Source organism: Barbus barbus (genome assembly GCF_936440315.1).
Source record: "Barbus barbus genome assembly, chromosome: 25".
NCBI classification, from domain to species: domain Eukaryota; kingdom Metazoa; phylum Chordata; class Actinopteri; order Cypriniformes; family Cyprinidae; genus Barbus; species Barbus barbus.
The window spans coordinates 4876922-4889166 of record NC_136753.1 but is presented as its reverse complement, the minus strand read 5'-3'; the positions used below and the strand labels follow the sequence as shown (position 1 = coordinate 4889166).

At 35.4% G+C, this 12245-nt stretch overlaps 1 protein-coding gene across 1 annotated transcript in view; it reads left to right on the top strand.

Moving 5' to 3' along the window:
- Positions 1 to 1940: 1940 nt before the first annotated feature.
- hs6st3a (heparan sulfate 6-O-sulfotransferase 3a) overlaps positions 1941 to 12245 on the top strand; it is a gene marked incomplete at both ends in the record, with an annotated part of 28362 nt that continues 18057 nt past the window's right edge. The window contains one exon of the mRNA XM_079377199.1: positions 1941 to 2476. Coding sequence (XP_079233325.1) covers positions 1941 to 2476 — 536 coding nt within the window. The remainder of the gene's footprint in view (positions 2477 to 12245) is intronic.

Below are 12245 nucleotides of genomic sequence, written 5' to 3'. Positions count from 1 at the left end.
TGCTGTCTTGGCATAAAATGAAAAAAAAAAAAAAAAAGCATTTTGTCTGTTAATGTAGAAACTATAGTGTAGAAACTATTTTCATTAATAAACTGCTAGTAATTTTCACATACAGTTACAAAGAAATAACACATTGAATTAAACATAAAATTTTGAAGTAGAAAAACCATCATTCTCTCCAGAATAATTCTGTAAATTTTGTAATGACAACAGTGAATTAAAAGAGGCTGCATCTTGCATTATTGATATCAAGTATTATGAGTTTCCAAGTTGCCATTTGCACATATCTTGGTCTCTTCACTTTTAGATATTCAACTCCTATTGAATAGAAATGTTGTTTGTAATACTGATTTGAGTGTGTTTTATTTTTTTACTTTGTTCATCAGCCTTTTGCCTTTATTTAGTAGGTCAGTGGAGAAACAACAGAAGAGCACAGAGAGAGAGAGGTTGAACCGAATCGGGACGTGACCCAGCCCCGGCTCCACATCAGATTCCCACAAGCCTCAACAGTGCTTCATGTGTCAGGAGCAGTGCACTACCCTCTGAACCACAGCTCTGACTGAGAGGTTATTTGGGGTAAGAGAGAGGGAGTACTCTAATGGGTTTACTATCCAATTAGAAATGGAAATTTTACATTTCCTTGCACTCCCAATTAAAATCCAAATCTCATATAACCTGACATTATATGGAAAACAATATTTAAGAATTCCCAAATACTTGAAAGAAGAACACTAAAACCCCTCTTCTGACCATACGCTGGATTTTAATTTTATCAGGCAATGCTGGTAAAGTAGGACACAAAGTGGACAACTTTTTTGTTTCTCTTTAACAAGCAAGACAGGGCTTGTAGCTACTATAGTTTGAGTATTTTTGGCCAACATATGCTTGCATAAAGGTTAAAATATATACTCATTATGTCAACTTAAAATATGTACCTAAAAAAATCCTTAAAATTAAACTTTTCCATATATTCTATTGTAGCTCCCACTTAAAATATCTTACTCATTTTCTAAGTCATCCTTTTCTTGTTCTTTAACATTAAATTACATTTTACTTTATTAGTACATTAACAGGCTTTACCTCAGATTTTTGACATTTTCCTCACCAGTGTTTTGACATTTGTCTCACTATTTCCTATATGTTTATGAAAGTTGTTTAAAAGTGATAAGAGTATGCAGTTGGTTTGCACAAATCAGTTCATTGTCAGAATACATGAATGCACCAAATGTTACTGTCCATGTTTTCTATTGTACTACAAACCCTGTTTTGGATATTTATACAGTTTAGGGCTAATAATTTTGTATCAACTATAACAGACAAGTATGTGAAGATTGTCATAGTTTCTTTGATAGCCTATAAGAAATCCTAAGGGTCACCCTTCCCCCAGCAAGACAGACCCATCATAATAACAAGCTCTCATCGCACCCAATGACTTCTAGAGGCATCTCTCTCTCTCTCCTCACACGATGAGCAAGTTGCAACAGGAACTCAACTTCTTGAAGCTCATCTCGGAGACCTGCATCACAAAGCGGTGCAACCAGCGCTGAAGCCCGGCGCAACGGAGCGGATCTCTGGATGTGGTTTACAATGGGTCCTGATCTCAGGTTGAAATCTATTGGAAGAGGAAAGCTAAAAATGTACATTAAACACTGAGACGATCTGCACTGCAAATGGATGTTCAGAGACGTGCACCGTTTTATCGGACAGTTTATGAAGCTGCTTGTAAAGCGTCATTTTCAAGTTTAGTACAATGTGGAAACGCAAGGCATGTTTTTTTCCTTTGTCTACGATTTGACGGTCCAAACGACCTTTATGTAACTATGATCTAACTGAATCTGCGATCTTGCCTGCGGAGCATCATCCGTGGAAAGCACCTGCAGGACTCTATCAGCGGCTACAGCATCACCAATGGCGTGATCATCCGGCTCATTGTCTTTGCAATGGATGATAAATCCAACAAACTCCTTTTAGTTCCTGTTTTGACCGTTTTATTTGTCATGATCGGTTATCAGTACATCTGTCCAGCGGGGAGCACGTCTTGTCGGTTTGGGAACGGAGAGAGTTTTCCGTTCTCCAAATATCCAGCGGACGTCAAGAGAGAGTCTCCGGATCCGGACGAGGACGCTCCGTTCAGATTCCCGTCTAAGTTCAACTTCACGCGCGAGGACCTCTATCGCCACGTGGATTTCGACATCAAGGGGAACGACGTGATCGTGTTCCTCCACATCCAGAAGACCGGGGGAACGACGTTCGGGAGGCACCTGGTGCGCAACATCCACCTGGAGCGACCGTGCGACTGCCGCTCCGGACAGAAGAAATGCACGTGTCACCGGCCCGGTAAAGCGGAGTCGTGGCTCTTCTCGCGCTTCTCCACGGGATGGAGTTGCGGTTTGCACGCGGACTGGACCGAGCTCACGAACTGCGTCCCTGCTGTGATGAATAAAAAGCAAAAGAAAGACGCGCCATTGAACAGGCGGTAAGTGTGTGTGGCTCCTAATGAAAGTGATCCAAAGTTCATTTGATGAGATTTTTAATGCTAAATAATACATTTAGAACCATTATATAATGTAAAACATCAAAAGCTGACATAGAGGAGAATGTCTGAGGTGCAACACTGGTTTCAACAACTACAAACTTTGATAAAACCTAGGCTCCAATAAAAAAACAAAGATGTTTTAAATTTTGTTCATGGATTTACTGTATTGTGGTAGGTTGGAATTTACTGGTTTAAAATGATCATTATACAGTTGATGTAGCCTACCTAGATCTTTTTTCACTTCAGAGGAGTGGTGGTCATACATGATGGTGATTTCACGTCATACACTCTTACAAATAAAGGTTCTTTACTGGCATCTATGGTTCCATGAAGAACCTTTAACATCCATGGAACCTTTCCACTTGACAAAGGGCTGTTTATAGAGGAAAAGGATTCTTTAGAGTAATCAAATGTTATTCACATTAAGAACAATAATGCTTCTTTTAAGAACTGTTCACTGAATGGTTCTTTGGGGAACCCATACTGGTTCCTCTAAGCTAAGGCATCACTGCAAAACCCACTTTTGGAGCTAATGTCTGCTTCTTTAAACTGATAGTGTTACAACACTTTAATATGCATGTAGACATATGAAAATATTAAGTTTTATGAGCTGCTGTAGCTGATCTGTAAAACCTATGAAAAATGGAAGTTGTTACCATTTATTATATATACATCAGCATAGCATGGAAGCTATATGTGTTGGCAACAAATGATATATCTTTATTTTTTGTCAGTGCTTTGCAATATTTTTGCTAGTGTCATGAGTTTGGATTCTTCACTGCGTGTGTCTAAAAATGATCCACATCTGTGAATATCAGCTCCCTGCTGAGGGCCATTCTGAGTCATGCAGTTTTGAATATGTGTGTGACTGAGTGTGAGACAGCGTTAGACAGCTGTAAATATGTCGCACAATTGCTTATGTCAAACTAAGCTAAAAAGGAATGGAATGTCTACTGTATGATTTTACTCCAATAAGATTTAAAGAGACAGTGCAACCAAAAATGAAAATTCTGTTGCCATTTGCTTAATTAAAGAAGATATTTTGAGTGACAATGTAAGTCAGTGGGTTCCAATGTCAATTAGACCCCAACATTCTTCGAAATATCTTCTGTTGTGTTTCACAGAAGCGAGAAAGCCAGACAGGTTTGAAGAATTTGGGTGAACTGTCTGCTTAAGACTTGTTCATTGATTACAGTGACAGATTCCTTTTGATGGTGAGGGCCAGTAAATGTTTATCTTACCAGGCCTATTCATGCTATAAAACACACACACCTTGTAACATGTTTGCAGCCACATGAATATTCCTTCTCATTACCCTCCTCATCTCAGCCAGCCTTGCAGAGCTTCTTCAAGCATGTTTATGATCCTCCTCTTTACCACAAAACATAATTCGATACTCTTAGCTGACTGAGTCAGAGGTGTTGATCCTCTGCACAGGGCTTGTACACTCTACCATTATAAAGTTATTATGGGCAAGAATAGCCAAACTACTGCATTATCGGCTGCATGCATGCATCCTCTTAAGATGTGTTGAAATTGCTGAGACAACAGAAAAACAGCTTTTTGTTAGGTTTGAGTTGATTGAACGTCTCATTGTTCATTAGTTTGACAAAATAGTCCAAGTGTGATGCAAAAACTGCTGCTACACTTTTAAGAAATAAGGTTGGTATTACACACTCCAAAAATAAAGTTTTTTTTATTATTATTGCTATCTGAGGTTCCATGAAGAACATTTAAAATCCATGGAACTTTTCCATTGCACAAAAGTTTCTTTATAGTGGAAAAAAATGGTTCTTTTATATGCCATCACTGCAAAAAAAAAAACTTTTGAAAATTTTATTTTTAAGAGTGTGTGCTTCCATTAAGTACTTTTAACATCCATGGAACCTTTCCATTGCATAATAGGGTCTTTATAGCAAAGAAAGGATTTTTTTTTTTTTTTTTTTTTGGAACCCAAAATAGTTCTTCTGTGGAATTTTAGACCTTTTGGAAACTTTATTTCAAGAGTGTAAAGAAACATGCATGCATAAATGTTGTAACGCACGGTGCAGAACGCAGTGAAGCACTGTATGTATTGCACTGCAGCTTCTCACTTTTCTGCATGCAACAATGGATGTGGTTTCATTTACACGATCGTGTTACGTTGAGAGGTCTATGGCAGACAATAGCGAAAAAAAATCCCATCTGCTGCCACGATTCAGGATATTAATCCCCTCCCCGAATACACACACGCCGAATCTCTCATCTTCTAAATCCTCCGTTCGTTTGTGATGCCTCGTCAAGCAGGCACTCCAGCATTCAAGCAGATAAAGGCAAAACGAGATGTGATAGACCAAGTGAGATAGCTCTGAGATCCAACTTAAGACACATTAATAGCTTTTATTGGGTACTTTGTGAAGACAAGTGCTTCTGCAGTGCATGTCCCCTATAATCATTATTATTGCTTTGGCATTTGAGATATTGTGTTGTAAGTAAAGATGCAGGACTGTGGAAAACGTGTTTGTGTGTGTGTGAGATGAGCACTTGTGTGCGTATGCATAAGGCATCAGGCATGTTTAGAAATGGAGCACTACAGGCATTACATTAGCAATGCATGAAGGAGTGCAGCATGTCCTATGTGCAGCGATAGAATAACAATCCTTTATATAGACTGCTTGGCATTCTCACAATAGTTCTGTTGGTGTCTCTCATTAATCTAGCTGCTTCTAGGGTATTTAGAAGGCTTGCTGCATTGTCAATTTGTGTTATTTATTTATTATTTATTTATGACTCCCTGAATATCCATAAGGAAGCAGTTGGAAAACCACAATGAGAGCTTTGACCAGAACACAACAAAGTAAGGGAACTTACTATCTATCTATCTATCTATCTATCTATCTATCTATCTATCTATCTATCTATCTATCTATCTATCTATCTATCTATCTATCTATCTATCTATCTATCTATCTATCTATCTATCTATCTATCTATCTATCTATCTATCTATCTATCTATCTATCTATCTATCTACCCATCTATCTATCTATCTATCTATCTATCTATCTATCTATCTATCTATCTATCTATCTATCTATCTATCTATCTATCTATCTATCTATCTATCGATCATAAAAATTTGGATTCAAAATTTGATTTAAACAAATTCCATGCTCGCAATGCTTGTTTGTTGCTGCTCAATTTGGACAAATCAGTTGTGAATATCAATATGATCAATACAGCTATAAAATAAGTGATAATAATATTAATAATAATAATAACGATGATAATAATAGTAATAATAAATATTATTATTATAAATAATAATAAAAAATTTACCCAGTAAAACATAATTTAAAATGTAAACAGTAAAATAAAAAATATACAGTCCCCTCCATAAGTATTGGAGCAGTAAAGACAAAATTGCTCTGTCGGCTGTGGAGACAAGACATTTGCAAATATGATTAAAAGACGAATATGAGACAAAACTACAGAATGTCACATTTTATTATTAGCCGTTTCAACACACGTTTTACCAAATAAAAAGAACAGCACTTTTAGAGTTCATCCCACTCATTGATGTGAGCATAAGTATTGGGACAGTTGAACATAAGGCAGATATAAAAGATTAAAAGCTACTATTTAGTTGCAGATCCCTTGCGCACAATCACACACTGTAAAAAAAAAAAAAAAAAGTTGAGCCAACTTAAAATTTTAAGGCAACCAGCTTCAGCAGATTTTTTAGTTCTCTCAACTTATTTTTGTAGGAGATTCTCAACTTTTTGTTGTATAAACTTAAAACAACTAATTGAGAAAACTCAAAAATCTGCTGAAGCTGGTTGCCTTAAAATTTATATATATATATATTTTTTAATGCCTTTAATGCAGCCAATTCCAATTGTTGCTTGTTTTGAGGAGTTTCTGCCTTTACTCTCCTCTTCAGCTGGTGAAATTCATGTTCAATTGGATTTAAATCTGGAGATTGACTTGGGCAATCTAAGACTTTCCATTTCTTTGCCCTTATAAATTCCTTGACTGAACTGGCAGGGTGTTTTTGGTCATTGTCCTGATGCAATATGAAGCACTTCCCAATGAATCTGGTGGCATTATCTTGAATATTAGTAGGCAAGATGGTTTTGTACCCTTCCAAAAACACAGTTCTAAAACTCCTCTGGCTCACCTTTGTGCTTTTTTTTGCAAACTCTAATTTTGCCTTTCTATTTTTGGTGCTGGTCAGAGGTTTGCATCTTGCTGTGTAGCATCTGTAATTCTGTGTCAAAGTCTCCTGAGGACAGTAGATTATCAGAGCATCCCCCCCAGCTTTCTGGAAGGTGTTGGTGATTTACAGACACGGCTTTTAGGATTCATTTTCACAGATTTTATGATTTTGCTGGTGTCACTGGTGGTTTCCAAACTCTTGATTTCTCCATGCCCTTTGTTTTTGCTATAGCTCTAATTGACTTCCTCTTTTCTTTTAGCATCCAAATTGCTTGCTTTTCTCTCAGTCAGCTCCATCATCTTCATCCTGGTTTGTGTGTGTCATCATCGAATGCAAGATTCAGAATACAGAAGTTATGGATATAACTGATACGACACATTCCCTGCTTTTAACATCTGAAGAATTAATGCAACCGGACACAGCTGATCACTTAGAAAGACCTGTGAGGCAACTGTTCCAATACTTATGCTCGCATCAGATAGAGGGATGAACTCTAAAAGTGCTGATCTTCTTAGCTGGTAAAACATCTATGTGTTGAATCACCCAATAATAAAATGTAACATTCTAGTTTTGTCTCATATTCATCTTTTAATCATATTTGTAAATGTCTTGACTCCACAGCCAACAGAGCAATTTTGTCTTTACCGTTCCAATACTTTTGTAGGGCACTGTATATGTAATACTAATTTTATTTTACATTGCAATTGTAAAATCACAATACTAGTATTTATGGCTTAATTTATGGTCTTAATTTTTTCATTTGCAAATGCAGAACCATCAAACGCTTCTTTTGATACGTGTTAAAGTGACCCAAATTAAAAAATGAATAGATGGAGTTTGTGTGGAACTGCTCTGAGACGCTGCAAACACCGGCAGATAAGGAGCTGCTCGCATGTAAATGAGCACAGTGACGCACTTCACTATGAAACACGTAGCATATATATCTATTTAACCAATCACAGCCTTTGCAAATTGATAATCACACTAAACCATATCACAATTCCAGTTTTATTTTGATTGATTATGCTGCTCTAGTATATAATTTATTTCTTGTGGAACACAAAAGAAGATGGCCATATAATGAAAGTCAGTGATGTTCATTGTTGTTTTGGACCCCATTGACTTTCATTGTATGGGTAAAGGCTGTTTAAACATTATTAAAATATCTTCTTTTGTATTACACAGAACAAAGGAGGTCAGATTTTGAACAGCATGATGGTGAGTTTATTATGACAGAATTGTAATTTTTGGGTGAAATATCCCATTAAGTTATAAGAAGCACAAATACAGGGTTGGCCTGTTTATTTTAAGTGAATGTATGCCTCTCTCTCTCTCTCTCCACCCCCTTCCATCCATTTGTGTAGATAAATCACATTCTACATATCAAACTTGTGTTTAAGCCCTTGTTGCCATCAGACACTAATCAGAGAGGCATCAGTCGCTTCCAGCAAGGTATTCTTGAGATGCTTGTAATCTTCGGATTCCTTCAGGAAGATTAGTGCAAGCGAGAGCGGCAATCTCATCATCTGAGTGAGAGATTACCATCCAGATTTATGCAAAAGTCTCTGTCTTAATACCAGTTGCGTGTCCTCCCACAGTTCTGGGGATCGCTGCCATCAGCTCCCGTGGGTTTATTCTTAATGTGTTTTTTTATGTCGTGCCCTTTCGCTCCTTGAGAATTCAGAGCATGGAGTTTTTTTAAATGAAAATCAGGCTGATGATACCCATCACTGGCACCAGCACTCGAGAATGGTTTTCCTTTTCAGTATGCATCCACATCAATGTGTAATACTTAACATTTTTTTCCAGCTTTATCCAGCAGAAAATGTTATTGTGCAAGTGTGAAAAGCACATTTGTGTCAATCAGTTCTCCGTTGTGTTTCCTTTCAGTATCAAACTTGCTTCTCTCAGCATTTCTTATGAGATATATATGAATAAATAAATAAATAAAAAAGGTTATTATGACTTTTTAGCTCATAATTGCCATCAAAATTGCAATAACCTTTCTTATTTTTTATTTGGTGGCATTCAGAGAAAAAAGTATTTTGTTTATACACAATTCAGAGCTTCATGTTTTTTTTCTCAGAATTGCAAACTCTGAATTCTTACAATTCTGAATTCTTTCTTATACAATTCTGTTTATATCTCACAATTCTGAGAAAACAACTGTAATGTTGTGACATATTACAATTTAAAATACTGTTTTCTATTTTAATATATTTTCAAATGTAATTTATTCATATAATGCTAAGCTGAATTTTCAGCATCATTCCTCCAGTCTTCAGTGTCACATGATCCTTCAGAAATCATTCTAATATGCAGATTTGCTGCTTAAGAAACTGCTAAATTTTTATATGGAAATGGTGACTTTTTTTTTTTAGAATTCTTTGATAATTTGAATAAACTACCTATAGTATTAATTTGATTTAAAATGAACAAAAATGTTACCCCAACTTTTGAACAGTGGTATATAAACAGGAAAAAACCAGTTGTTTATGTACAGTAAGATTGTAGAGCTACAGTATAAGCCATATTGCACAAACATTGTCTAGCAAGAATAATTCACATAGTACAGAGATCTCACTTTGATTCGCCTTTTCACTATGCGAAAACAGAGCTGGGAATTTATGATCTATTTTATTTCAATGACCGGACACAAATATCATCAGACCGGTCTGAATGATTGTGCCTCTATCACATGTGGCAATAAAATAACGCTGGCCCAGTGGCACAGCGTACCTTTAAACCCCTCAGGACGGATCATATATTATAAACTTTGAGACACACTGTGATGTGGCCACCAATCAACTTAAGAGCCGACGCAGAGAAATATGCAGAGAGTGCAGCACATAGCGCTTGATGCCAGAGGTGTGTTGAATCTGGTCCAAGAGCCTTTGGGGTTTGGTGCTGGAGCTCTTAAATGCTATCTAGTTTCAGAGTCCTTATGCAAAGTCAGGAGAAGATTTATGCATGAACACACTGCATAGTTCGCTCACACACACACACACACTGTCGCTGCCTTTGTTACATTCTCCTTTTACTCCATTTCCAGTCTTGCATCCCCTGGGGTTTCCAGCGTCTTCTAAGAATAGACTATGCTCTGGTCTGGGATCAGCAGTGAGGCACACTGTACAGGCTGCAGTGAAACTGATATGTATACTAGCTAGTCTCTGAGCCTATAGGTCTCTCTCACATTCTTTTACACACTCAGCTGGCTAGTTTTGCTTAAACTAGTGGCCTGTTTTTAACTAAAAAATGCCTTTCTGCCACAGAACAAAACAAATCACTTTATTAATCAGTATTTGTCTCATTTTAGAGTAAAAAGATTCTAAATAAAAATCAAAAATCATTATCTTTAAATCAAGATAAATTTACCTGAGAAGCAAAAAAAGTTATCTTGAATTCAATTTATGTATCCTCCCATCAGCAAGTAGTGTTTTCTAGTAGTTAATATTTAAATTACAAGAAGATTTATTCTTAAAACAAGAAACTGCTATTTGTAAACGGGGTAAGAAAAATAAAACATTAATTTATTACATAAGCATTTAAAAATAAATCTTAATATTATGCAATGTGGCCCCATGAGTAAATTGACAAATAGTGTTTCAGTATTTAAATGACAAATTCAGATTTATGCTTAAAACAAGACAAAAATAACTATATGTGAGTGTGGTAAGAAAAATAATACTTTAATTCACTAAAAATGCATTAAAAAAATTATGTTATTTTGCTCCACGAGTAAATTGACAAATAGTGTTTTCTAGTTTTTAATATTAAAATGACAGCATATTCAGATTTATGTTTAAAACAAGAAAATATTTGCGAATGTGGTAAGAAAAACTGAAATAAAATTATAATTGATTACAATGACTAATCGAATGTAATTTTGCTCCAAAAGTAAATTTATGTTTTTTTTAACAACAAACAATACTGATTAAGAATTTATAATTCTGAATCTGTTTGCATCTGCTTTTTAGATACTCTTCCCACTTAAAAAAGAAAGGTATTTATTTAAATATTTTATATGATCACTTCCTTATCATATTAGGTATGAACAATAGATATTTAATTGCTATAATTGGATTATTGATATATGTTCTTAAAATTAATCTTTAAAAATGTTCATAATTTAATAACACTGTTAAATATAATCTTAAAAAAAATTCAAAATTAATTTGAACATTTGTAGCATTTAAATCAATTGATTTATTAATATTAATACATAATATATAATATTAATATAATTTCTTTATATATCAAATTTTAATATAGGCTATATACTGGTTTTTGGCCATTACATAAAAACATTATTGAGTCGTGGTTTAGGCCAAAATTATTTTAATATTAGTGAATCAATAATATCAGTGAATTTCTAAGTTATATTATCAAATAAAGCACACAATACACAGGCACTGCTCATTGTGTGCATATGACGGTTATGATTTGCCGTCTAGTTCCTCGCATCAGTGCCAGATGGAGCAGGAATCTCTGAGTGAGGCTTTGGCTCAGGCTTGTTTTTATAATAGTATCACAGATCAAATTGGGCAGCAGTGAGAGTGTCAGCATCTTTGTGCAGCTTTTATAGTTGAGTGTCAGTCGGGAATCCAGTGCCAACCAGCTGGCATTAGCCAGGAGAAATCACTTCCTTTGCAGACCTCTTTAACAGAAAGACATGGTTTTCTACATGTGTAGGTGGACCGGAGACAGACGGAGAGTGTGAGGGAGGAGACAGAGAGAACCTGATTGTGTGAGAATACATGTTTTGTAGTTTGCCGCAGTTGTATGTTGTACATGTGGATCAGCGTAGTGTTTCAGTCTACAAAAAACATTAATGAAGGTTAAGGTGATGCAAACTTCACTCATCGGCCTCTTAAAGGGATCATATAATTTCCTTTTGAAACTTAAAATGTCTTCCACTCTCTAAATTTGAAAAAAAATAATAATAATTATTATATGATGAAATCATTATATACTGTAAATCATCATAATGCAGCAAATTTGCATATTAGAATGCTTTCTAAAGGATCATGTGACATTGATTACTGGAGTAATGGTGCTGAAAATGTAGCTTTGCATCACAGCAATAAATTGCATTTTAAAATATGTTCAAGTCAAAAACAGTTCTTTTAAATTGTAATAATATTTCACAATATTACTGATTTTACCCAAACTTTTGAATGCTGGATATACTGTAAATAAACAAATAAATACTCAGGGGAGTAATAAACATGAAGTAATTCATTTAAATACATTTTGATATGAACACTTAAAAGTTAATGTAGCTTTGTTGTTCAAACTAACCAGACAGTTGAATGATTGATCCCTTTAATCACTGTACCTTGCTTTCATATATTTGTACCTGAATAATTTCACATTTGAGCGCTCTTGTGTGAACACTGATTGTGACAGCTCCCTCATGAGCAAATGCTGAAGTCCTGCAGTGATAACCGTTTCAAAACACAAGTAAATAAATAAGCAAGACATTATTAAACCAAACAAGGTCATGAAAGC